This window comes from Callionymus lyra, chromosome 5, assembly GCF_982586985.1.
Source record: "Callionymus lyra chromosome 5, fCalLyr1.hap1.1, whole genome shotgun sequence".
NCBI classification, from domain to species: Eukaryota; Metazoa; Chordata; class Actinopteri; order Syngnathiformes; family Callionymidae; genus Callionymus; species Callionymus lyra.
Window position 1 is genome coordinate 21,944,527 of NC_141822.1, and position 27,152 is coordinate 21,971,678.

Consider the following 27,152-nt stretch of genomic DNA (forward strand, 5'->3'; position numbering starts at 1 on the left):
ATGAGGCATCATTTCTTATATAAAATGGAGGAGGTTGTGACATGCATAGAATGATTTAATAAATGTATGATTAATCAGCTCTATGGAAAATAATTTAATTATTAAAATGGCATTTTCTGGATTATTTATTAAGAATGTAAAGGGAAGATAGTAACGCTTTTGTTTCATATAAATAGACATTATTATTATTATTATTATTATATAAATAGTAAGATATATTGGTCTCGAAAAGCGCTATATAAATAAATATTACTTACTATTACTTACTATATCTAATATATACAAAATCGATCCATTCCAGCGGGCTTGGTAGTCGTAGCGCAGTGCATTGTGGGACGAACACTGACGGTTGAAGTCAAGATGGCTGCTATCTCAGGGCACAGGAGCGCAGCTGCAGTAGGAAGACCGAGAATCGAGATTTAAATTACATTCCTTCATTTGCTGCATTTCGGGTGGTTGTGTCACAGCAGCTGTGGATGTCTGGGTATTTGAATTCAGCTGAAGATTTTAAAAACATCCGAGATTAAAGTCTCGTATGAATCCCGAACAGCAGGAGGACCGCGAGTGTGCGCCACCACAGGCCGAGAGTCGCCCGGCAGGAGGAGCTGAGAGGTGGGGGAGTGGCGAGGAGAGGCTCGGGGACGTGCTGGAGTTAGCCTGTTAGCATTGATCTTAGCTCGTGTTTCAATATATATCCTTAGTTGATTTAAATCAGTACTTAAAACAAACCACAACTGTTATTTCTGGACGTTAAATAACGCACGTCCAATGAAAGTCCTACTGCAGGCTTTAGTGTGGATTTTCTGTGGATTTGTTCAGTTATTCATGTCCTATTTGAGGCTGAGTTGAAATCGTCTATAGCCGTTAGTGAGGCTGAACGTGTTGGTTATTCTAGGTAACGTACAGATAATAAGACCGTCGTATGTTTATGGAATATTCTTAAACCGTTGAGACATCGTTTAATAGTTGAGTCGTTATTAACACGTTGTGTGGATCGTGTTATACTTTACCTGCAGTGTGTTATGTTTCAATTGTTTAGTCTTTTGTTGTTGTAATAACACTTGTACGTACTTGTAACTTGTGCACTTTATGATGTATTTACCTATGATCTGTGATTTTCACTGTCATATCAAAGCCCTGTTTTAATTAAAGTGTTTGTTTTTTTTACTTGTCAGAGATTACGAGGAGCCTGATATAGAAAACCCAGAAGCAAGCCGGATGTAAGTCTATTTACACATTTATTGACCATCTCTACATGACCGTAAAGAAAACCAAATTATTTTCTCAGTCTATCAAAGATTGAACTTTTAAGTGCATGTGAAAGCCATAGTATAGCAAAAAGAGGTTTTCTTTTTGTTGTTGGTTTGGTTACTAGGTTATCTTGCATAGATAATGCAGATATGAGCTAAATTAACCATTCTTGTAACTTGTGAACTGGACCACAGGTTCTGCACAGCTGCCAACTTCCGCTGCACCTTGAAGGCAAACAGTCAAGAGTTGACGGGTTCCTCCTGATAACTTCACAAGAGGAAGAACGTCCATTAACTGAATATATAATATAAAAAGCGTTGTGTTATTTAGACTGCACTCGTGATGCGGTCTGCTTATCTGTGTTGAAATAGTATTATGGAAATGCACAACCTTGATTTTGTGTTGTGCATCACAAAGAGGCCACTGAGTCCAACCACAAGCCCAAAGCCCGGTTTTTATTTTTTCTTAAATTCAGGATTATTTGTCTTCACATGTCAAGCTAATGTAATACAATGTATGGTCTTATAACAAATGATAATAATCTATTTTTCTGTCATTATTTGTCTAATAGGTTTGACACGTTTTGTTTTTTGCAGGAAGCGAGCCGCTGCTAAACATCTAATAGAGCGCTACTACCACCAGTTAACTGAGGGCTGCGGGAATGACTCTTGCCCAAACTCATGGTGTGCCTCGTCGGTCGTCTTCAGCCGCATGGACAACAATGCCGCAGCTGTCAAAGCTCTGGAGCTGTACAAGGTCAATGCCAAGTTGTGCGACCCTCATCCCTCCAAAAAAGGCACCGCATCAGCCTATGTTGAGAGCAGCGCCCACAGCAATTCAACATGCAGCAACAGCAAGATTAAACACAAAGAAATGACCACTCTACGGGACAATTTTAAAGGTGGGTTTAATCTTCTTTTTTTGCTGCCTCCCTATTCTAAATAAGTATTGCTGTCAATAGAAATAAAAAATGTTTAGTTAATAACAGGAAACTGCTACTATGTGTAGTTGCAAATTTAAAAATACTAAGAGTAAATTGCAAATGTTGAACATAAATTATTGCAGAATAGTTTTAATTGGGTGTATATTGGTCGTGGAGTGATGCCCAGTGGTCATCAGGAACTGCTATAAAAGTGAGCTCTGCCAATTGTCCCACTTTCAAAGCTTTCTCAGTTTAGTACTATTTGTGAGTCCTTTATGACATGATACCTTCAGAAATAAAATATTAGATTGCATCGTTGTAGCGACAAATAATGCAATGATACATTTGTTACAGCAAGATTGATTAAACTGACTAAATATTTATGAATGTATCCACTATACGCTCTCTTTTAAAATACTTTTGGTGTTATCTGTGCAAAACTCAAACAGCCCTATAAATGATATTATTTCTACTCTACTTTGAAGTTTAAATCACTTTGCTGTCTTAAACCTGTCAAAATGACCTTAGGTAATACGAGTTCAATATGAGGCCAGCAGCAATTGTGTGTGTTTAATGACTCTTACTGAAATTTGTGGATGTGAACGATGGCATTATAATGTTTCTGATAACAAAATGAGGTGGACCGTTTTCTCCCTGCGCAAAGACTACTAAATTCATCAGCAACTATCCAGATTCCTGTCACAGTCTGTGTCTAAACTAATGCAAGAGCGTGAACAGTGTCTCTTGAGTGAAAACAATGCTTCCTCAAATGCTAATGAAATGATTTAAACAATAGCTATGATTTGTGATACAGATTCTGTTAGGAACACTGCAGTAAATTGTGGACAGTGTTGCCTCTTGTGTCGTTTGACGACAACGTCGGGAGGTAGTGTAGCAAACATTAGGGAACATTATATGCCGATAATGGCAGTATGGAGACAGTGGTTTGTGACTGGATTGACTTTTTTTATCCAGTACAATGTCGACCATTGATGTTGCAGATGTCTCTAAGTGACACTTAATTTTCACACAGAAAATCTTTGGAATAATTTTCCATAAACACCATTAATAATGGTCAATCGTATCTTTTACATTTATTCATTGGACATATGCTAAATAAAGTCTCTGCACATTAATCAAAACAAGGTTATCTATTTAAAGATGTGGCTATGACTGTGTGCTGCAATTCATTTCTCCAATTTCCTCTTGTTTTGAACTGTGTCTAAAAGTGCTGTTGGAACCTACCAGCATATGATTAATCCTAATGATTTTCCAAATACCCTAATGCCTAAAACATTAGAATAGTTGGCGAGTAGAAGAAACTATAAAGTGCTTTGTGTGGAGATTAAGTTGACCTGAAAGGGTTGAAAATACTTTTTTTGTACAGAAAAAATAATCTTAAATTAGAATACATCAAAACATAGCTGACTAGATAAGCATGTAGATGGCACATAACTCTGCCAAGGAAAGCACATCATGAAATCTATTCAATAAAATACTCAATTATCTGACCTAAGTTTTTTATAGTATTGTAGTTTACACTGGTAGCTAAAATGTTTTCAGAATCTAATGAATCTGAAGCAAGCCAGGTGAATACGACTCTCGGCAATTTAATAAAAAAATGTGGAAGAAAATCTCATACCCTGCCCTTTAAACTTCAAGCGCAACTAGAGAGTAAACTTGCTAAGACATGATTGAATTCCTAGAGTAATTGTGGTATTGTATAAGGAAGTCAGGAGCATGAATAATGTGTATGAGGAGAGTGTTGAGGTGTTCTGTAGAAGTGATTGGTGGATTTAAGCTGGCATCAGTATTACACCAGCAACACCCTTCCTGTTTGATATGATGATATACAACAGTGTGAGGACCATTTACTGAGTATATTGGGATTCATAGAGAGAAAAAATAAGGAAAAGAATAATAAAAGTAGATAAATGGAAGAAATGAGTAGTAATGATGGGGACAGAGGGGACGTGAAGATCCAGAGAGTAGAGTGGGGCAAAAAAATAAATATTTAACTCAAAATGAATGCGTGCATTTCATATATATATTCAACCCTAATCTATTTTTCCTCATCCCAGATGTCAATTACCTGACTGAAGAAAAGGTGTATGAGATTTTGGACAGCTGCGGTGAGAAGGAAGATTACTCGCCTCTGATCAGAGTAATAGGCCGAGTCTTCTCAAGTGCCGAGGGCTTGGTCCAGAGCTTCCGGAGGTCCAAGTCTCACACCAAGGAGGAGCTGAAGTCTCTGCAGGGAAAGGATGAGGACAAAGACGAGGATGAAGAGGAGGCAGCTGCCAGCACTGTCACGGCAATGGAAGAGGATTCTCCCGCCTCCTCCTCATCATCGTCGTCGTCTTCATCGCGGGTTGGAGAGGGGGCCTCAGGGGATGACGTCAAGCTGGCCTCGGGTGAGGTTTCCGTGGACTTAGATGCTGTTCGGCGGGTCTACGAACGTCTGCTGTCCAATGAGAAGATAGAAGCTGCCTTCCTGAACGCACTGGTCTACCTCTCGCCTAACGTGGAGTGTGACCTGACGTACCATAACGTGTATTCCCGCGATCCAAACTATTTGAATCTCTTTGTAATAGTGATGGAAAATAGCAATCTTCACAGTCCAGAATATCTAGAAATTGCCCTTCCTCAGTTCTGCAAGGCCATGAGCAAACTGCCTCTGGCCGCTCAGGCCAAGCTCGCACGCCTCTGGTCGCACTACAGTAGCGACCAGATCAAACGCATGGTCGAGACCTTCCAGCAACTCATCACGTATAAAGTAATCAGCAATGAGTTCAGTAGTCGGAACCTTGTGAACGACGACGATGCAGTGGTGGCAGCCACCAAGTGTCTGAAGATAGTCTTCTATGCAAACGTGTTGGGCGGCGACCTGGACGTGGGACACAATGAGGAAGATGACGAAGAGCCTATTCCAGAGTCCAGTGAACTGACGCTTCAGGAGCTGCTCGGGGAAGAGCGGAGAAACAAGAAGGGCCCGCGAGTGGACCCGGTGGAGACGGAGTTGGGGATTCGCACCAACGACTGCCGGAAGCCACTTGTTCCCTTTGAGGAGTACGTCAATGAACCTCTCAACGAGGTGCTGGAAATGGACAAGGACTACACTTTCTTTAAAGTCGAAACAGAAAACAAGTTCTCTTTTATGACGTGTCCTTTTATCCTTAACGCCGTCACCAAGAACCTCGGTCTGTACTACGACAACCGCATTCGCATGTACAGCGAGCGGCGAATCACAGTGCTTTACAGCTTAGTGCAGGGTCAGCAGCTCAACCCTTATCTACGGCTGAAGGTGCGACGAGACCACATCATCGACGATGCTCTGGTCAGGGTATGTGATTCAGGCTGCTTTATAAGATTCTCTCTATTTAAAAATGTTTTAATTCGACCTTTTTTCTCTCAAGTTGGAAATGATCGCGATGGAGAATCCTGCAGATTTGAAGAAGCAGCTGTATGTGGAGTTTGAAGGAGAACAAGGAGTGGATGAAGGCGGTGTTTCCAAGGAGTTTTTTCAACTTGTGGTGGAAGAGATCTTTAACCCCGACATAGGTAAGGACACACCAGACTTTCCTCTACTTTCTTAATTGACTCTTCAACGTTCTTATATAATAATGCAGATTTTGATTCTACAGTATGCATGGTTTATGTAACATATAAATCCTATTTTTGTACTGATTCAATGATAGTCCAGACTAATCTTACTATTGTGACTTTCTTTACTTTATTATTTAAATACAACAGTTACATTCTTCATCATTTTAAAAGAAGAGAAAGCCCATCAAAGGTTTCCTGATACTTATTTCAATGCAAACGACAACAACAGACTTTAAATCTCACACATCTGACACAATAATGAAATTATTTTCTCTTCATCTCAATGTTCGAAAACTTTTTATGCACATGTCTTTTTAAAAGCTTTATAGTTGGTATATACAACTCTTGGCCTTATGTTTAGTTCATTGGTATAATCAGCGTTGGGTAATGTTTAAAAACTTGCATTTCAATAATGGACTAAAAATGTCTACATGCTCATATTGCATAACTGCCACGCATTTGTTTCTACATCCGCTTTGTTCGTCTTCCTACTTTAGCATCACAACCCCCCCCCCTTCCTCCCAAGTGCCATAGCAGCATTAGTCAGCATGGAATTTAACTTATGTCCCTAGCTACCAGGTGACAAGTGCCTGGCTGGCCGACAGACAACACAGATATCTTAACCTCAAAGGAGGACTTTTTTTGTTAAGATTGAAGCCGGGATATTCTACAACAGCAGTGGGTCCTCATTATCGGTTCTTGTGGTTCTTTATTAACCATTTCTTGAGTTTAAATTATCTATTATATAAATGTAATTTATCTGCCAGAAAATGAAAAATACAGCTTGATGAATTTGGATGGTTTCTTTCATAATGTGATGATTTCGTTATTGTGACATTTGTTCACCACAGTAATAGTAGGGTATCAATTTTAGATTAAATTGCTGCATGTATGAAATTCTTCTGTCTAATACGTTGGATATTCCGGAGTCAGCTTTGAATGTTTTCCACTGCCCGCAAAATACATTAGGACACAAGTATTCATTGAAGTCCACTCATTACAATTGACAGTTTAGCTGGTTAATGTGTGGTTCAATCTATATAAAATGCTGTCCATGGTTTTAGTTTGATCTCCTTTCACTTGTTATTGTCATATTATCAATATAAATCTCAATTATCTCTGTGTTTGTACATCGTACACTCACCAAGCAAATTTATTTTCTTGTCGACAACTATCATCTTAGTTACGCATCATAAACACTGGCCCCATTATAAGTCACAATATCATCATGAGCATTAATCTAGATGGATGTGAGCCAGGATCCAGCAGACCACACAAAACTGATCTGGCGGTCCGGATCTGGCCAAGGCCATGACATGGTTCGGAATGAACAATCTGGCAAATATGACACGTTATTCAGGCATTAGAATAAAAAGAATCAAAGTAAAATATCATACTTAAAGCTGTTAATATAACAGTAGTTTGGCTGTTTTAAAAAGTTTCTTCCGCCTCCAGGCATGTTCACATACGATGAGCGCACCAAACTGTTTTGGTTCAACCCGTCATCGTTTGAAAACGATGGCCAGTACACGTTGATCGGGATCGTCTTGGGTCTGGCCATCTACAACAACTGTATCCTGGATGTCCACTTTCCCATGGTGGTCTACAGGAAGCTCATGGGCAAGAAAGGAACTTTTCGGGATCTTAGCGATGCCAACCCAGTAAGTAGCACCTGTTGGTGTGTCCATGTGAGGCGGAACAAGTTAAACGAGAAACTTCTTTCAAACAGATGCTGCATCAGAGTCTCAGGGAGCTTCTGGCGTATGAGGGCAGCGTGGAGGAGGACATGATGATCACCTTTCAGATTTCACAGACCGACTTGTTTGGAAACCCATTGATGTACGACTTAAGGGAAAACGGTGATAAGATTCCTGTCACAAATGAAAACAGAAAGGTGTGCTATAAATCCATTGATTGATTGGATCATAACAATGTTCTTGTCATGACGTCTTTGGTCTTTTTTCCAGGAGTTTGTGACCCAGTATGCCGACTACATGCTGAACAAAAGTGTGGAGAAGCAGTTCCGGGCGTTCAGAAGAGGCTTCCACATGGTCACCAACGAGTCCCCCCTCAAGTACCTGTTCAGGCCAGAAGAGATTGAGCTGCTTATCTGTGGAAGCAGGGTGAGGTTTCACACCATGAGCGGTTTATCAGGATCATTCACTCATGTCGGTTTTCTAACTCTCCTGCAGAACCTCGACTTTCTAGCACTAGAGGAATCCACGGAATACGACGGCGGTTACAACAGAGATTCCAGAATAGTAAAGTAAGACAAAGTGAAAGAAGTGTCGATGGAATGTTGGACTTAAGTTGGACTTAAACTTAACAAACCAACTTAACTATTGGTTTGATTATTTGCTTTAAGGAAGTTTAATAGCCTTAAGAACTATTCTGATTTTAACCTTTCACTTAAGATGAAACGTGTCTACTGCCTCTTAAGAAAAAACACACTTCAAGTTGAATCAACTAGAGAATGTTTGTATTGGTTGTTTGCATATGTCTGAAACCCACAGTTGATGTGTCTTTTCATGGTTGTAGGGAATTTTGGGAGCTCTTGCACTCTTTTGGCGAAGACCAGAAGCGCCTCTTCCTTCAGTTCACAACAGGCACAGACCGAGCACCTGTCGGTGGACTGGGCAAGCTCAAGATGATAATTGCCAAGAATGGCCCGGACACAGACAGGTAAGACCCTGCATGTCTCGTAGACAAAAAAACAACAACCATATATTCCTTTAAAAAGAATGTTTGTCTGTATGTTAAGAAGCCAGGAAAAATACAGTGTTTTAAACAAGAACTTTGACTTTAGACAACCAACTCACTAGTAGGCGAGGTATATATGTGACCCTGGTCTAGAAAGGCGCTATATAAATAGAGATTATTATTATTATTATTATTATATATTGCACGCAGGAGAAAAAAATCGGTTCCTCTGTAGTCCACTGGGTGGTGCTGCTGCGCTTTTCTTCGAGTGAGAGTTTGATCTTGAGGAACGAGATCAAGGATTAAGGAGATCAATGAGATGCACCATGAGTATCATAATAATGTAATAATGGCAAATTAAGTTAAAGTATTTTCATTCAACTTTTTTATTTTAAGTCATTTTTGATGTCATTTTACGAAATTAATGTAACTTTAATTTGGTCGCAAACAATTGATCTTTAATGAAAGTCAATATACAATGAATATTTTGTTATTAAAAAGCACATTTTGACAAAATCTCAATAATATCGTGAAATTGAAGACAAATCTACGGACCAGCCTCGAGCTGATAACAGAAGTAATAGTAAATACGAGTTAAGACGGTTCAATGGAAGTGATGAGTCGACTTAACTCACCAGCTTTGTATTTGTCTCTCTAGGTTGCCAACATCTCACACTTGCTTCAACGTACTGCTGCTTCCTGAATACAACAGCAAGGAGAAGCTGCGAGAGAGACTGCTAAAAGCCATCACCTACGCCAAAGGCTTTGGCATGCTTTGAGTCTCCCTCCTGCTCCTCCACACTGTGAACGGACTCGGCTCGAACCCAGCGCTCCTGACCAGACACAGGTGACGAAGGTGTGGCGAGAGTGTGAATGCAAGACCGGGAGCGACCAGGGTTAGGATGTGGCCCCTCATGAGAGTTCTGCTGGTTCTACTGTGCCTGCATTAACCTGTATCTGTCAGTGAAAGCACAGACACCTCATGATCGAAGCTCCACGTTTCATTTGAGCTTCATTTTCTTGTTATTTATTTGAAGGTTTAGGTTTATTTTCACACTTGCAACTGCACCACGGCTTCCCTTCTGTGTGCAAATTCAACTCGAGAGCAGGTTGACACATTAAATGCCAATTTTTTACCATTTAAGTAGCTCTGAAATTAGAAAGTTTTAGAGTAGTCTCTGACCAACGCAACAGGACGAGGATCACTTCCCACCGCGTTTACTTTGTGCTACTCGGTCCAAAATGGCACTTATTTTGACATTACAACCCTTTTTTTTTTGGTTTTCTTGGGGGTCAGGGGTCGGCTAAGGGGCCAGATTAGAGCTGTGTAAGTGCACTTAGACATTTTCAGAATGTTTTTGTTTTTCTGACCACAGGTCACCATGATTGTTCAAAGTGTTCTATTTCCATGTCTTACTGTGTCGACAAAGTGTGACGGTATTTCTCCTGGTACACACTCGCCTGTCGCCCACGATACATGAGGCTGCGTTCACATTACACACACTTGACTTCCTTTTTTGCGTCAATGCGGTTTGTTAAAAACATAATAATAATAATAATAACAATGAGACGATGTGTTTCATGTTGATGACGGCTTCCATCAGTCTGTACTTCAGGTCCACGATCGTGTTTGCGATGTGTTCAATGACACGACAATGCTGCTTTAAACAGCTAAGAGAGTGAAGGCTTTCAACATTTAAAACTTGTTGTATAACATAATTGCCGTCGTCAATGCCTCATGTGACTTTGTTTCATTTATTTAGTGACGATGTGAACGTAGCCTTCGTGTCCATCTTGTGCCGACCAGGCCATCAGTTCATCCCACTAGGCACTTATTGTTTGTCTGGACAACTGGTGCTACAGAGACTTAGCATGTCCTTCTCCTGCTTGGACACGTTTCATCGCTGGTCAAGATCCTCCTAAAAAAAACAAACTCTTCTTGTTTCTCTGATAATCGTGACTTGTCATTTGCTAGAGTTCACAGACCCAAGTGAATGAGACCCCAGCCTGCGTAGAACACGGGTGTCTAACTCCAAATCTGTCGCCTTCAAAGACTCTTAAGTCAACCTGGGTGGGTTTTTTTTTTTTTTTTTTAGTTTAAGGCCAGTTCTTGCAATAAAAAAAATGTATAACTCACTGTAAGAAAATAAATAATTCTATCCAGTACAGCTTGGTGAGAATAAAAAATTCAAGAGAAAAAGCCTGAAAAGTGTCGTCTCAGGAGTTATTTTATTGGAACCACGCATTGATGTAGTTTTGTTCGACCAGCCCAGCGACTCCAGAGCCATAGATATGAAAGTGTTTCCTTCCTCTCGTTGTGTGGTCTAGTTCAGTTAACCTCAGACGGAAATATGACTTGATTTGAGAAATAATGAGTCATTGTTGGACATTTAAAGATCCAGATTATTGCTCACTTTCCACAGAACCCTTTCCCCTCGTCTTTCCTTTGTCCTCCGCAGCAGCTTTTCCGCTCACATGATGCCACTAACCCACGGTCTGAGCCTCCTTCACCGCCACCCGGTTCACTCTTTATGATTTCAGTCTGGTTCTGTTTGTGTTTGTACGCTGCTCACCTGATCATGTGACAGTCGAGCCTGGCGAAGGCCGAAAGGGAATGGAAACATTGATTGTTTTGGTTCCGTATTTAAGTTTGAAAATGACACAAAGTGATGATGAGGCAAAAGTGTTCAATGTTGTGAGAACATGCTTAATAAAGACGGCTTTTTTCAACCTCACGCCTTAATCGTCTTTTTAGAAGTGTCCATCAGTGCATCTCGCCTTAACTTGGTAAAGTTATTAAGGCCTGTAACGTTTTCTAAAACATCCTTATGCTTCGTCCCAGAAGAATGTGTGAACCAATGATAAGTAGTGATGTTTGGTGAAGCTTCATGAAACGGTGTTCTTTTTTCAGAGCCCACTAGATGTCACTCTCAGATCTATAATCAATGTTTTAAACGGCTCACATTATTTTTTTTAACTAAAGGCGCCACCTACTGGCGGTTTAAAAATAACTGCTCCATTAAGTTCATCAAAGCATCACTGCAAATAAGGCCCTGAAAATACTTCTTTAGGGTTAGAAATGGGTTTTTTTTGCTTCAAGTCATTTACAGTTTAGTTTTGTAATAATATTCTTTTATTTAGATTTCATGTAGTATTTAATGCATCTTTTTTATTGTATTTTTAAATGTATTATATTTATGTGGGTTTACTGTGACACTATGGTTTCCTCCCACAGTCCACAAACACGCAGAGGTCAGCAGGTGGCGCCCTCAGTTTAAAATGCTGTTTTAAAAAAAATAGTTGTTGAAAGAAATAGATTATAGATCATAGAGTTGGATCTACTGGTCTCTGGTTTAATGAAGGTTCATTAACTCGTCTAATATACAGCGGTTTACTGATAATTAAAAAGTACTCGTAGGCAAATTGTGTTGTCTCTGTGTGACAGGCTGGCGATCTGTCCAGGGTGTCCCCCACATCTCACCCCGGATCAGAGAATTGGTGGTAGAAAATGAATGAATGATTTAAATATTGGGCTCAAGTAATACATGGAATTCAAAGTCCATTCAAACAAAATGAGTCAAAATTGACAGTAAACAAGGATAAAAAAAGAAATGCCTCTAAACAGATTATAGTACTTTATTCATATACACTGAATGAAGACAAATTGTGAGACAAACTGAGTTATAAATATCTTTATTGACAGCACAGCTTAACCCATGTTGACAATTGTGACTCATTTAGGTGAAACTCGACATGGTTGAAGATCTTAGGACTACCTCAGTATTATTACTTTGGCTTAGAATATTTCTAGTAACATTTCTCTTTAGCAACACATCCTTCTCTTTGGATGGAAACATGACATTCTGCTGCCACAATGGCACCTTCTTTGGAAACATCCTCCTGTGCTTTATCTGTGCATCAAGCCTAGTTTAGTTTGTTAGGCCAGAACTTTGTTTGGATAAGCAGTTTAACTGAGACGTATTCACCAAGATTAACAAAAACAAGTTCAGTGTGTATAATTATCCACATAGAAAACATGCTTTCCCTTTAAGTTAAAGATTCAGTTCCAGTTCTATGTGGCTCCAAAATCTTCATGCATTGTTCAGTGTGTCGTTGACGTCGTCAATACTCCTCGTCGACCTTCAGCCTGGGAACCTCGTTGGATATGTTGGTAAGACGTTGCTTGAGTTTCCGCTGCGAGGACTCGTACTGGCCCAACAGTTTCTTGAACTTCCCCGACATGATCTCCAGGCCGGACTCGATCTTATTGACCTTATCTTCCAGGTCTTTGGCGTCGGTCGCGTTGACCAGATTCTCGTCGATCAGGTTGTCCTTCATCAGGATGGACCGTCCCTTCTCCTCCAGAGCGTACTTCGCCTCGGGGTACTCGGTGAGCGCCTCCATGAGGTCGTCCTTAGACAAGGCGAACAGGTCCGAGTACCCCACGCTCCGTATGTTCGCCGTCCTCCGGTTGCCCGCTTTGCTGCCTTTGATGCCGAGGATGCTGATCTCGCCGAAGTACGCCCCGTCGCTGAGGACCACGAACTGAGTGATGCCGTCGTCCGCGACGACCGCCAGCTTCCCCGCTTTGATGATGTACATCTCCCGGCCGATGTCCCCCTTCTTACAGATGAAGTCCCCGGGACTGAAGACCTGAGGCTGAAGCTTCAGCACCAACTCCACCAGCAAACCCGCTTCACAGTCCTGGAAAATGCGAACTTTGCTGAGCGTCTCCAGATGCACGTTGATGGCTATCTCGGCCTTCAGCTTGTCCGGGAGGTTCTTGAGCACCAGCTTCTCATCGCAGGTCTTCTCCTCCGTCCACAGGTAGTCGAACCACTTGACCACCCGGATCTCCATGTCTTTGGAAACCTTTCGGAATTCCATGTACTGCTTGATGGAGTCGATCTTGGCCTGGAACTCCACGCGGGCCGCGCTCATGTTGGAGATCATGGCGCCGACGTTGCCCACGATGGTGGCGAAGATCAGGACCCCCGTGAGGAAATCCGCCACCACGAAGAAGTACTCGATGTCCCTCACGGGCGGCGGCGTTTCGCCGATGGTGGTCAGGGTGAGGGTGGACCAGTAGAAGGAGTAGATGTACTGCCGCGCCAACCGTCCGTAGTTTGGGTTTTTGTCGGCGCTGGGGTACACCCAGGTGTCCGAGCCCAGGCCCAGGACCTTGGAGATGGCGAAGTAGAGGCACCCGTTCCAGTGGATGATGATGATGATGTACAGCACCAGGTTGAAGATTCGGAAGATGTTCGGGAGGTTCGTTCGCGTCTCGGTCCGGTCGAAAAACTCAAACAGTCGACCCAACCTGAACAGACGGTTGAACCTCCACTCCGGATTGTTGATCCCCAAGTAGAAGAAGACAATGTCGGTCGGGATGATTGACAGGATGTCCAAACGGAATTGTCTGGTTTTCATGTACTTTTCCTTGAGGAGCTTCTCGTCCCTCACCAGCAGCCCCTGCTCCAGGTAACCTGGAGACGGTTCAGAGGTCAAGCCAATGAGTTGAAACACTTTTACACCTTCTACTTTGTGATGTTTTGATGAAGCTTCATGAAGCAGTGTCATGTTGTTTAGAGGTCAGTAGGTGGCGCCATCAGTTAAAAAAAATGTTGAGAACAGTTGTTCAAACAAAGGAAAATAGTGCAGAGAGCTCCATCTAGTGGTCTCGGGAAATAATGACACTGCTTCACGAAGCTTCATCAGACCGTCACTGCTTCTACTCGCTCACCGGTCCTGGCTCTCACGAAGATGTCCAGGTAGTAAAACGCATCGGAGGTGTAGTCCAGGACCATCCACATGGTGGTGTTTTGAGACTGCAGTTGTTTGAAACAGGCTCTGTGGAGGGACAGTGGACGTTTGAACGGTTCAGTGTTACAGATGTTCCAGATGTGACGTACCTCGCCACCAGCAGTATCAAGTTGTAGAACACGGGGATGGAAATGGTAGCGAGCCAGTAGTAATACGTGTCGGTGTTGGGGTCCATGATCCACACTTCTTTGCTGGAGAACGAAGCAACAAGTAAATCTACTTGTTTGTAAAACCTTGACGTGAGCGGATCAAACTTACGGCGCCTCCTTTTTCTCGTCCTTCTTCTTGTCGTCAGGTTTCTTATCATCCTTTTTCTCGTCTTTTTTTGCATCCTTGTTCTCCTCTTTCTTTGGCGGATCCTTCTTTTCGTCCTTTTTTCTGTGACAAGGCGGATTAGATCTAACTTTTGTTGCCTTTTCGCCTTTTTGTTACAACAATAAATCTTACCCATCATTGTTGTTACTGTTGTTGACGTTCAGTGCAGCCACACGTCCATTTCTACAACACAACAGAGAAAACCTTGATATATATATATATATAAATACAATTTACTGTATATTTAGCTTTTCAAATATTTAATTTTTTTCTGGTCATAAATTCACCTGGTTATTAAAATAGGTTTTTTTTTTACTCTGTTTTGAATACAAATAAGATGTGTTTAGAATATTCATCCATACATTAGATTTAATATAATAGATTTTTATGTTTTGTGATCATTTTACTTTGCTCTAGGGAAATAATTTCAAGTAAGTTTTACGTTTTATACAAATTAACTATAGAAGTCTCTATATCCTTATTTTATGCATTGTATTCCAGTTTGAGCTGTCAAACATGCAGTTTTCATAGTTATTAGACACTTTTCCTTAAAAGAAATGATACATTTTTGACTTCTTTTGCTAGAATATTAGTTAAAAAGGGGTAGGATATAAAAGAGGTTGTTTTTTACTTCTTTCTACTTCTTTTACCGAACTATGTGCAGCTCTTATTTTCAAGCATTATGTCTTTATTTAGTGTGTACAAATAGTATACATGTTCCTAATAAAATGTTAGTTTTTTTTTTCATTCATAAAAAGAAAAAGGTGAATGACTCTGTTAAAATTGTGGGGTAAAATAAACTATTGACTGATATGTCGAAGGTTAAATTAACTGCTGAAATGAGAGTGTTGTAACTCATTTGGGTTACATAAGTTGATTTATGTTGTTTATTTATAGTATTGATTAAAGCCTGCTAATTAAATAATATTGTTGTTTTATTTCAAAGAATGACGTTGATAATTTAGTCTAATGCACATTAATGAGAAACCACATGTCCAATAATGTTTTTGCGTTAAAACGCGGATGTTGTTGGAGCGATAATTTTTATATAAAGCAATTTTATTTTCCACCACTGAAGTGAGTGATGAAGAAGATGGAAGTGAGCCATAAAAGCTGACCTGGGGATAGACGGGTCTGGTATGAACTGGTTACATTTATGTACTCGCTGAATCTTTTTTTTTTTTTTGTTTAAGATGGACTGAAAGTGGCCTGGAAAAGTATTTGCATCTTTTTAAGAAGTTTTCACGCAGGATAATAATCAAATATGGACAGGAAAAGTCAATTTCCTCACCTGACTAACTAACTGAATAATAACAATAAGAAATGTTTTATTGTCTGTTTTCTTTTTAACCAAGCAGAAGAAGAAGGAATAGGAAGAAAGAGTTTAGTAAATTCTGCACACTTGTGTCCACATTAAGTTATTCTCTCCTAAAATACATTTAAGTAATGAACAATAATCTCTTAAAAAATGTGTTTTTATTTACATTTCCAGATTTATTTATTTTTTAATCACATTGTGTTATAAAATTCATCTGCTAGTTTTGATGTTTGACTCACTTCACAACACTTCACACAATCTAATTATCTTTTAAAATATATGGTTTAAACATTATGACCATTTAATATAAGATGAAAAACAACACCTTTTAGTGGCTATACGTCGCTTGTCCCGGCCGTCCATGATGCTGCAAGATATGAGGAGAAACGTTTGTGATCAGTACCAGACGTCACCTGCATCCTCTTAACAATGATGATTTGTATTTTTTATTGATCATTTATGTGCTTTTCTATACAACAAAAACATTCCTCAGTGACTCATGAACATCTATTAACAGTAGTGTACAATTACAAATAGTGATTTAGTTTAAAGGATGAATTGAGGATTTTCTTGAGGTTGAGTTGTTGCTGTCATGTATTTGAAGGGTTGAATGTTCCAGGAGCGTGACTCTCTGGTTAGTCCAATTAGTTCTTCTTTAGCATTTATACGTCCAATCCTTTCGCCTGAGATTAAAACACCTACATTTAGATTTCACATGTTCCAAACTAAAATATGTATCTATTTAACCCCCATTTGATAATCACTATAACATGTATTTAAGATAAATATTGCAGTTTTGTACCTGGTTGGATGGCAGGTTTTCTGAAGTCAAAAGTTATTATAGCGTTAATCCCTCCTCACTTCCTCCGTCATGTTTCCACCGTGGTCAAGCGTAAGATGTCCAGATGGAGGCAAAAGTCACCGGCAGCGTTTTCTCAGAACAAAATGTCGTCATGATTGTGCATTTAAGATCCTCGGTCCTGAGAGAGTCCCATCTGTTCATCCTCTCAGCACCACCTTCTTCTTAGGGTGTAAGCAGGAGGAGGAGACATCAGCCTTCTGGCTAAATGCAGGCGTGGAAATAATAAAACAATATTTCATGTTTATAGATGAAAAGGAAGAGATGAATTGATCACTTTTAAATGTTTTATTTTAAGTGGTTGCACTTCTAAGACCTTTTCAACTTTTCTAAAAATGCAATCATAAAATAAATGTCCTTAATTCATATTATAATAATATTATATATTATAATATTGCAGGTTTCAATTAAATGTAAATCCCTGGTTATGACAAACATCAGTAAAGGTTAAAAATACTTTGTAAAATATTGATGTTTAAAAGCTAAAAGATGTAAAATAATCAGTGAAATCATAACAAGGGCGATTCTTACAATATCATGTTTTTCCCCCCAAATCTGATAGGCTAGTTTGAAGCTTGTATGATTCAAGAGATGAATAAAAACCACCGTATTTATCTTCAGCTCCACCAGTCGGACTCAAATCCTCTTAAAGTGTGGCAGCTAAAGAAAGACATCAGTCTCCACCTTCAAGCATCAGAGGGCAGCAACACAATCCTAATCTGCGTAAACACTTTAAACACAGTTTCCTAACAAGCATGATCGCCGGACAACACAATGATAATAATCAGTATTTTAACCCTCAAATATTCACTGATTTGTATTTGTATGAATAGTATTAGTAAGAAACAGTTAACATGTTTATTTATTTATTTTTCATCAAGAAACAAGTAAAAGGAGAGATCTACAGAATGAACATGCTAGAATGAAGTGCGGTTTAAAAATGTCAAGTGGGAAGATGAACTGCGAGTTTTTAGTAAACGTTTTTAAGGAAAGGTTGACAGTGTGAGACAGAAAAGATAAATACATATTGTTGGTATTCCGTAGTGCCATCCGGTTTCATGACCCTTTTGCAGGATTGGCTCTCAGGACAGTTTGCACAAACAAAAACAGACATACAAAGATAATTTTAATCAAATCTAATAACACTTTTTGCGAGGTTTCTAAATGTATTTCATGTTTTTCAACACAACTGCCATTGTTCTGAGTGTTAAAATATAAGAAGTGAATTAATGTTTGAAATTATAATCCTAACTACTGATACATGATTACAAATACTGTCATAGCTGTGTATAAATGAAGCTGCAGAAACCAACTAACTGAATTAGAAGGTGCAGCATCACCCATGGTGTCCCTCAGGGAGCAGATGAGTTGGAACTTGCCCAGGATCTTTATTTTTTTTTCACATGGCTTAAGGTCGTTACCAGATCATCTGTGGCCCCCATGCTGCCTTCTTAATTGGCCCTCAGTTCACGAGGCTCTCACCCGTAAAATACGAATCCCAATTTACAATCCCGACAGCAGTTCTTCAAACCCAGTGTGTGATGTTGTGACCAGAACCAGAAGAATAATCCTTGACGTGATGATTTACGACTGGAACAGTCAGGCGTGTAACAAGGGCGCCCTCGAGCGGTGGCCTCCGGTACACCCAGCAATAATCAACAGATGGAAACCTTAGACTTAGACTTAGACTTAGACTGCACTTTATTGATCCCTTTGAGATGACACTCTCAGGGAAATTTCTGTTTTCCAGTAGCACAGAAGGAATAGAGAAAAACCAAAAAGCACACAGAAGAGGATGATAGCATTAAATAACAAAACAGTAACTGAATTTAACGACAGTATAAACAAAATAAAAATATAATGACGAATAAAACCGACGTTATACGGTCAATAAAAATGACTTTACGGCGAATTGACGAATAAGTATTAAACGGGTTGTTCCTCACCAAATGTTTTTTGTACTGCCAGCTAGATTATTGCTGCACTGATCAATATTGAAATCATAAAACATCAATAAACTTTAAAATATTGAATAAAATAAACGGGTCCACATTGTCCACCGCTGAACATTATTGTTGCCGTGTTATGCCAGAAATGTAGAAAAACGTTAGATGTATTTAATGCTTTTTAATGAAGTTACTAAGGAATGAAATGTTAACTAGTAGCAAAGCTAGATACACATTAATGATTGAAGGATATAAAAAGCCATACTTCTCTCTATGGGTTGTATTTTTTAATCATTCATAGTTGTTCTCTATAATCATCGGTATTTAACCATTTTAAACTTTGATTTTATACAGGCTGGAAAAAAATGTAGCCAAAGCATCAAAGTTAAAGAATTAAAAAGTTAGTCCTTTGCTCCAGTTGGCAATTTATGAAATACAAGTTACGGAAAATCACTTGAACAGTAATATAAATATATATTTTAAAAGTTCTGCTGTGTATGCCACACTGACTATGCAATTGTTTTTCGTTATTTTTTACCAGAGAGAAATATGTGCTGTTCATACTTTCTCGTTTCAGCTCCAAGAAGGAAAAAAAAGGAAACACTGGACGGTTTTCTTGGAAAAGAGGGCTTGTATAATCTTTTTTTTTTTTTTTTTTACAAAAAAAAGGATATTTAGAACAACACAAACACACATTTTGTGTTCTATTCATCCATCTAGAAAAAAGAAACTTGGAAAAAGAATATTCGATGACTGCAACAGTTTTTCCAAGAACTTAATTTAAAATCTATCACAGTATCACACATAGATTCTAGATAATATTAAAGATGCAAAATTCAGTTCATTAGTCGACTAGTTGAGCAGAAGTAGAGGTCAATGACCCACACCAGGTGGTCATAAATAAAAACCCTTCCAGCGAAAGTCCAGGGCTGAACACAAGTATGATAAGAATAAAACACACCAGAAACATTAGGAATGATCTTAAGAGTCTATCTTTTATTTGATGACAAAGAATGAAATGATGGTCAAGGGTTTCTTTAATAACATCAACATGAGATCCAATGAAATATTACCATCATCTAAAGCCACCGAGCACTCAGAGCACATGTTCTATTGAGATGCTTTAGGAGTCAGATTGCTTCCCATTCATTTTATGAACAGATACATTCATGACACTTGAAAGAGATACAAGGCAAAACATTGATTTAGCACTTAATACATCAGTACTGCATTGCTTCAGATAAAGACCCTCTTCATCTCGTCACTTTGGTATTGCATTTATACGATATTCTTGAAAGAAACAAAATGTACAACTGCATAAATATAAAATTTGTCCACCGTGTTTTAATAACGAAGCACGCAGAGCAACACCACATTGCTGCGATGATGTCGAGAAGAAATAAAAAGCTGCTTTAAAAAAACAAAAAAAAACAAAAAAAACTGGCCTTAATCGAAGGCCTTGAGTGTCTAAGGCTTGACACACAACTATACATTCAAGGCGAAAATCAAAAGTAGAAAGCAGGAAATGAAAATTATAAAACCTTCCCACACATTTAAAATGATTGAACAAAGCATGAAACAAAGAGTAAAAGTATCCCTGTGATCAGATGTAAAAGACAAAAGAAGATTCTTGGAGTGCAGCTCGCAAAGGAGTGTGTGTGTGTGTGTGAGCGTGTGTGTGTGTGTATATGTCGGACACGCATGCATGTCAAACTACTTTAAGATACACGAGGAGTGATGTGATGGACCAGACTTCTGCCCCTTATACCAGACTCTAGTCTGCATCGTGAACTCCCACAAGGCAGCGTTTGTTGAGATGAACACTGTTATTAAGCACACCCGATGGGTTTTTTTGGGGGGAAAAGTTGAACTAGCAGCAGAATAAATAGAATAAACCTACCGCTACTTTTCCTCTGATGCCAACACTGGACAGGCGGTGAAGAAGGCAGTCATGAGAGCAGACAGATTACAACTGGGTCCCCTATTTGATTTCATAATTATTCATTAAAGACTAGATGTGATTGACTTAACCGCTAGAGCCTGACCACCCCCCCCCCCCCCCCCCCAAACCCTCAAGGAAAAAAAACCCACACCCCCTCAGACTCTCAGCTCCTACAGGAGATTATTGGATTTACTCATAGGATGAGTGGATACGGGAGGGCTCGCTCAGGGAAAGGGCACCGGTCATAAACCGTTGACCTGGAGCTTGATGTCAAAGCGTCCTTGGTAGCGGTCCTTCTCGCTGTAGCCGATGTTCTCGCCGTACACTTTGCACTCGATGCGCAGCTCCATGTTCCGGGTCACGTTCATGAACTGCACGGCCACCAGCGGCTGGAGGTACTGAGGGTGCAGCAGCTTACCGTAGTACGGGTAGTACTGCGTTGGGAAGCCGCCGCCGATGCCGTAGTAGTTGATGTCGCCGATCTTACCGGCATCTTCCTCCCGCTGGGAGAAGAGACGAGCGGTGAGCGACAGAAATGAAGCAGAACAAATTAAATATAGAGAAAATAAAGAAGTTACTTTTTGGACAAAGAGTTTTTAACTAATAAGTAATTAAATGAAAAAATATTAAGTTTCTTTTCTGCTGGTAGGACTAGGTTTGATGAAGCAGTTTCATTATTGTCTGAGCGTTTGAATTGACCTTTTTTTTTTATATTATTTTCATGAATTTTAATGTACATTATCTTGGTCCATATCACCAGTGTTATGCATTTACCTGCTAGCATGTGATGCTAACGAGTGAAGGGGTGGAAGAAAATATAGATGAAATATAGATGAAATATATATATATATATATATATATATATTGTTCTTTCATTTTAATTTCACATGTCCTTTTAAATAAACTTAACTGAACCATTTTTTTGTGATTAAACTTCTGGCCACTAGATGGCAGCATTCAATACGTCCTCCACAACTAAAGCAACAATTAAATCTTTCTAGAATTCTAGGTGACGACTGAGGACAAGAGGATAGAGTTGACTTTTGACCTGTGTGGACATAATTTTGGTTTCAGAACAAATAAACAAGAATATTTTTTGGAAAGACTCATGTGGTCTGTAAATTCTTCAAAGTGCTCTGGAAATACTACAAATGTGAGTACTAGTGTTCCAACAGTATCGCAACACAGTGCATACCCTGTATTATGACAGGTATATCTTGAGGATACTTGCCAATACACACACACATTGGGTATTATATATAAAAATAAAAAATATATATATTTTTTTAATTATTAGCATTACACCCTAGTAAGCCACACTTGATGCGTACAACTAGCACTTACCCTGTTGGTACAGTGGATGGGGATGACATTGGGCTGGACTTTGTACTGAGCCTCCTCAGGGATGGACTCGTTAGTGGATGGAGGCTGAACACGGATTAAAACATTGATTTTAGTTAAACAACCAAAAAGAATACATTGACCTGACAACTTACTCTTGGGTAGAAGTTAACAATCCTATTGAGCTTTACAATCACGCACGGTTTCCCCGCTTTGAATCCAAACTCGGGATCGTCCAGACCGGAGCACGGTCCGAGCAGACGTCGAGAGAATCCGCATGCCTTCCTCATGCCGATGCCGCTGTCCGGGTCGCCGCGGTTCTTGTAGTCGGAAGGCTCATCTGCAGAGAGAGTGGAAGGTGAGATGCCTCGCGAGCCTCCGGTCCAGTCGTTTCAAACACCCGCCGTTACCGACCTCCGCAGTCTTCAAACTTCATCAGGTCCCTCTGGAATTCGTCGTCGTACTTGGTGAGGAATGTCCTCAAGGCCTTGGTGTACGGCAGGAACGTCTCCAGCTCGTTCACGCTGAAGGACATCTCGGATTTTTCCGAGCGCGGGGTGTGAGAAAGGCCTGCGCGAGAGACGGCGTTTGTTAGCGGAGGACATGGAGTCCGTGCTGCAGCAGTGTGAACACGAGAGATGATCACTGGACTCTGAGGCGCGAAACACTTACTCTCATCATTTTTAATTTAACCGTCTTATCGAATCCAGGAGTCCAGATATGTTGTTTTACCAGACTTTATACCCTCTTGACGAACACACATTTCCACTTTTTTTTATAGGAAATACTGTTTTTACTTCCACTTTATTAAGCAATGAAAAGTCTGTAAAAACTGATCAGACATATATTTAATCATTTTCCGTCTTTCTTTTTGCCCCACAGAAATACATTTTATTATACATGTGTTGATGAAGCAGTGTCATATTTTTAGAGGTCAGTAGGGGGCGCCCCGCCCACATTTAGTTAAGTACTCCTTTCCCTTTTTAGTCCATATAGTTAGTGATGTGTTGATGAAGCCTTATTTTCCAGAGTCCACTAGATGTCACCCTCTACCCTATAGCCTCGTTATTACATCATTATAAAAAATAAAAAAATCACATAATTTCAAATTGAGGGCGCCACCTACTGGCTTCTTTAAAATAAGGCCACAGTTCCATGAAGCCTCACCAGCCCACAGTGATAGTAAAATGACGTACCAGGGGGTGAAACTCTATCCTGCCAGGTCGGCTTGTAGTCGCTCAGTGTGAGAAGCAAGGCCTGGATGGTGCCGATGAAGATTCCAGCGAGGCAGCCATAGAAGATCACATAAAATATGAAAATCTTGACTGTAGGGGAGAGAGAAATAGAAAAAAAAGGTCAACATCATAAAACAGTCGCACTATTGAAAATGAGTGTTGATGAAACTTCATCACTTCATCACTGCTGGACACCAGGTTTAACATTTCAATGAGCGCATACTCCAGGAAGTAAATGTCTGCATCAAGCGTGCTCTTTTCACATAAATGTCATATTTGTGTAGCGATAACTTCACTCGGAAGATAAGGAGCATTATCGAGCGGGACAATCCAAGCGGTAACCTTCCATTTATCACACTACAACAGCCGGTTATTACCAGTAAATATCGCCGCCACTGACAAGTCTTGCACAACCAAAGCTCTGAACACTTTGTGCTCCGGCATCGCAAACAAAAGATTTTCCTTCAAGACAGTCATTATGATTGTGTGGATGTTTTCTTTTATTATCCAGATAACACTATTTAATCTTCGAGTCCACGTAGGAGTCGTCGTGCGTCTCTGCGTCCTGCACTGACGGTGACCTTAGAGCCGATATCATATCTCACTCGGGAGCCAGTAGTATTTGCTTCCGTTTCCTGCGACCTCTGGCTTGGATGAGTGGTTAAGGAATGTCATTAAACACATCTTATTTATCATGTATAGTATGTTAACACATTTTTCTATCTCTGCATCTATTAGTTTAACTATACACTTTAAAATGTCGACTATAATTACAGTTCGAACTCATTTCTCAGAAGAAAAAACATAAAAAAATGTTTTTTTTAAAAAAAAAAGATGAAGTGCTCATATTAAGTAAGTAAGTCATTTGTATTTATTTATTTTATATGTGACCAGGGTCACAAAGCGCTTCCGCTACAGTAGCCCAGGACTTCTGCAGTACCACGGTCCAAGCACAAAGAGTCACGAGAGCATTCATTACGCCTCTCAGCGCCTTGACCGACGACAAAAAGCCAAACAAATCGCATTTCATACGTTAATGTCTGATCCCCGTTTGCCTGGAATTCAAGACAAATGTGTGCGTAATTGTAATAAGAAATGCCATTTACTGATCTCAATATTGCATTTACACTAAAAAATAAATAAAAAAGGGTCTTTTTTAAGATTGTATGCCGTCTAATCCAAATGGAATGAAGTGGCTCTTGTCCCATGTGCATCTGCAGACTGTGAAATACTCACTGAAAATGTCTCCTCTAAAGACTCAAGGTTGCCCACAACAGCAGCAGCATTCATGACAGAACACTAGAACAGTGGCGTCCATTGTTTTGTCCCACAAATGTGACTTTGGAGGCAAATTATACATTACACAAGATTCTGTGAATCCATGAGCTCAGGCGACGACGTCTTTCATCCACCCGGCCGGTGTTTAAAGGTCAATGCAGTTATATAGGCGACGACACATTAGAGCACATTTCCTCTGGACGGGGGAGAATCACCATCAGGTTCACAGAGGTCATAAAACCAAAATGATCTTTTGTCTATTTCTAAACATTTAATACACTGCATTCTTTTCACTTTTCAAGTATGGGAAAAAAAGTGTCCCCTGTTTCTGGAGGTCCATAATTTGACTTCTGTAATAATCTTCCTCTTTTATTTTAAGATATACATTTCTTATAATAAGGTAAGGTAAGGTAGAACTTTATTGATCCCAAAGGAGACCTGTTTTTTTCCCCCCAATAGCCACAGCAAATACAGCAATTTTTCATAAAAAAGAATCAAAATAAAATAAGAACAAAGAGAAATAAAGAGAAATAATCCCGGATTGTGTCACAAACCCGCACTGGCACTTTGCCCAACAGTGCGTCAGCAGAATCTCAATGACCTCACAAGGACATCACACCTCACAACATCAGCTGGAGCGCATCATGGACCCATAACACACTTACACTTGGAGCTCAAGTAAAAAACACTTTTGTTGTGATGCAGGGTGTGTGTGTGAGTGTGTGTGTGTGTGTGTGTGTAGGGGGGGGGGGGGGGTGGGGGGTCTGATGGTGTGCAGCAGCGAGGAGAGTCTGAGTGACATTGAGGTTGCGGGTGCGAGCACCGGGAGGAGACACAGTAGAGTCTTGTATGGTTGCGTTGGATTACAGTGACATCTGATCGCAAGAAACCTGATCGATCGATAAGTGCCTTCTTCCAATTTCAAGGCCCGTCTCACCTTGACTCACCTTGGACTATGATGCAGTTTTAACCCTTTGATAGAACAATATTAGGGACAAACCCGGCGTAAAATTAAAAAAAAAAAAAAGCCTGACTTTGTCACTCGTGCTGCCTTTGTGGCGTCCGTTAAAAAAAAAGAAGAAGAGAGGAAACACCTGCTAAACATGTCTGTACATTAATAACCTTAACTCGATATAAGAAATACTTCTAGGAAAATATACTTTACGCGTGTGTAAACCGGCGCGTCTGGAGGTCCCTGAACGCAGCACCGGCAGCGACTAACACAACAGGTGTTTTTTTTTTTGAAGCACGAGGCACGCGCGCGGCTACTCACACCAGCTGCTCCCGGTTCGACCCATCACCTCCCCGGTCTCAGAGTTCCACAGGAACTTCTTCCATCCGCCGTCATCTTGTTTCGAAGGCATTTTTTATTTTATTTTTAAATATGGATGTCCTCCGCCGATGTCCCTGCAGCTGGAGCGCTGTCGCAGTGAGTCTCTGCTCCACAGCCAACGGTTCCTAATTATAAAGCGAGCCTTCAGAGTCTCTTCCCCCAAAAAATTACGTCACGTCGAGGCGGAACAGCGAGAGCCAATCAGGGGCCGCGGAGACCGCCGTGCGTGGTGCCTACGTCATAGATAACGCCGGGCGCCTTTAGACGGGCTATGATGATTTTTTTTTTTTGGAGGGGGGGTTTAGGGATAATAAATATGTTTTTACATGAGTTCAAAGGCGACTTTTATTTTTATTTTTTTTACTAATAAAGGTATAAGAAGTTACGTTTAAGATGTTCAACTTTATTTTTTTTATAGGTTGTTCAGGTGTGTTCATCAAACTGTCCTTGGTATGAACCATAACCCATTAGGTTAGGTTAGGTTAGGTGGAACTTTATTGATCCCTCAGGAGGTCCTCATTCGGGAAATTGTTTTTTTTTTCCAATTAGACACAGCAATACAGCAATTCTTCATAAAAGTAAAAATAAGAACAAGAACAAAGAGGAATAAAGAGAAAGAACAAGATGATACAATCTTAAGTCTAAAGATAAAGAACAATCTAAGATCCTCTCAGAATCTACTGAACAGCTAAGTCGGTCTCCCAAAAACTCATCATGTCAAGTCAAGTCAAGTTCTTTTATTGTCAAATATGCTTGTGTTAAGACATACAGCATAAATGAAATTGGGTCCTCTCTGACCCACGATGCAAAACATGAATACTTAACAACAGACATTAAACACTTAAAACAATGAAAGACTTAACAATTAAAGACTTTAACAGACATTAATTAAGACATTCAAGAAAGTAAATGAAAAATAAATAACCAACAAAATGAAATCAATAATCAACAAACTTAAGTAATCAACTAATAAACAGAATATAAACTAAGAATGAAGTTAATGCACAGATAAAAGTGAAAGAGGAGGTGAGAGTGCCATTAATCACGCAGCAATACTCATTATTGTTGATGTATTAACGGATTGACACGTCTTAATTCTTCCCCACTTCGAGGAAATTTAAAGTTTAAACTAATGATAAAACCCAACTCTCCTGACTCACTCACATGTTTCAAATGTCTTCCTCTCTTGATGGTGTTTTAAAGTTATTACTTTATAAAGTACTCTCCCCCTCTAAAATCTCAGAGATCGAGACGTTAAAAGAGCAAAGACCATTATGAGCTGG

The 27,152-nt window shown here is 39.9% G+C and overlaps 3 protein-coding genes across 3 annotated transcripts; 1 reads left to right on the forward strand and 2 right to left on the reverse strand.

The window, feature by feature from the left end:
- Positions 1-470: 470 nt before the first annotated feature.
- On the forward strand, positions 471-11,209 carry LOC148079747 (ubiquitin-protein ligase E3A-like). Its single transcript, XM_087791420.1, has 11 exons — positions 471-612; positions 1,176-1,220; positions 1,848-2,152; positions 4,255-5,516; positions 5,590-5,734; positions 7,235-7,440; positions 7,509-7,673; positions 7,747-7,902; positions 7,972-8,045; positions 8,318-8,461; positions 9,138-11,209. The coding sequence occupies exons 1-11, from the start codon at positions 536-538 to the stop codon at positions 9,256-9,258; spliced, it is 2,700 nt and encodes an 899-aa protein (XP_087647546.1). The 5' UTR covers positions 471-535; the 3' UTR covers positions 9,259-11,209.
- Positions 11,210-12,601: 1,392 nt separating this feature from the next.
- On the reverse strand, positions 12,602-16,354 carry LOC148079748 (cyclic nucleotide-gated channel alpha-3-like). Its single transcript, XM_087792020.1, has 7 exons — positions 16,349-16,354; positions 16,277-16,302; positions 14,750-14,800; positions 14,561-14,680; positions 14,392-14,493; positions 14,223-14,329; positions 12,602-13,965 (listed from the first exon to the last, which is right to left on the reverse strand). Exons 1-7 carry the CDS (start codon positions 16,352-16,354, stop codon positions 12,602-12,604), a joined length of 1,776 nt encoding a protein of 591 aa, XP_087648146.1.
- A 3,362-nt stretch (positions 16,355-19,716) lies between these two features.
- Positions 19,717-25,975, reverse strand: atp1b1b (ATPase Na+/K+ transporting subunit beta 1b). Its single transcript, XM_087791424.1, has 6 exons — positions 25,810-25,975; positions 23,220-23,348; positions 22,438-22,593; positions 22,179-22,363; positions 22,027-22,110; positions 19,717-21,185 (listed from the first exon to the last, which is right to left on the reverse strand). Exons 1-6 carry the CDS (start codon positions 25,898-25,900, stop codon positions 20,925-20,927), a joined length of 906 nt encoding a protein of 301 aa, XP_087647550.1. The 5' UTR covers positions 25,901-25,975; the 3' UTR covers positions 19,717-20,924.
- Positions 25,976-27,152: the final 1,177 nt, after the last annotated feature.

Coding starts and splice junctions, on each gene's coding strand:
- LOC148079747 (XM_087791420.1), top strand. CDS start 536: ATGAATCCCGAACAGCAGGAGGACCGCGAGTGTGCGCCACCACAGGCC. Junction 1,221..1,847: donor AACCCAGAAGCAAGCCGGAT/GTAAGTCTATTT, acceptor TGTTTTTTGCAG/GAAGCGAGCCGCTGCTAAAC. Junction 7,441..7,508: donor ATCTTAGCGATGCCAACCCA/GTAAGTAGCACC, acceptor TCTTTCAAACAG/ATGCTGCATCAGAGTCTCAG.
- LOC148079748 (XM_087792020.1), bottom strand. Junction 14,681..14,749: donor AACAGTAACAACAATGATGG/GTAAGATTTATT, acceptor GCCTTGTCACAG/AAAAAAGGACGAAAAGAAGG. Junction 14,330..14,391: donor TTGATACTGCTGGTGGCGAG/GTACGTCACATC, acceptor GTCCCTCCACAG/AGCCTGTTTCAAACAACTGC.
- atp1b1b (XM_087791424.1), bottom strand. CDS start 25,900: ATGCCTTCGAAACAAGATGACGGCGGATGGAAGAAGTTCCTGTGGAAC. Junction 23,349..25,809: donor TCGAACCGGGAGCAGCTGGT/GTGAGTAGCCGC, acceptor TCTCCCCTACAG/TCAAGATTTTCATATTTTAT. Junction 21,186..22,026: donor CCATCCACTGTACCAACAGG/GTAAGTGCTAGT, acceptor CTCTTCTCCCAG/CGGGAGGAAGATGCCGGTAA.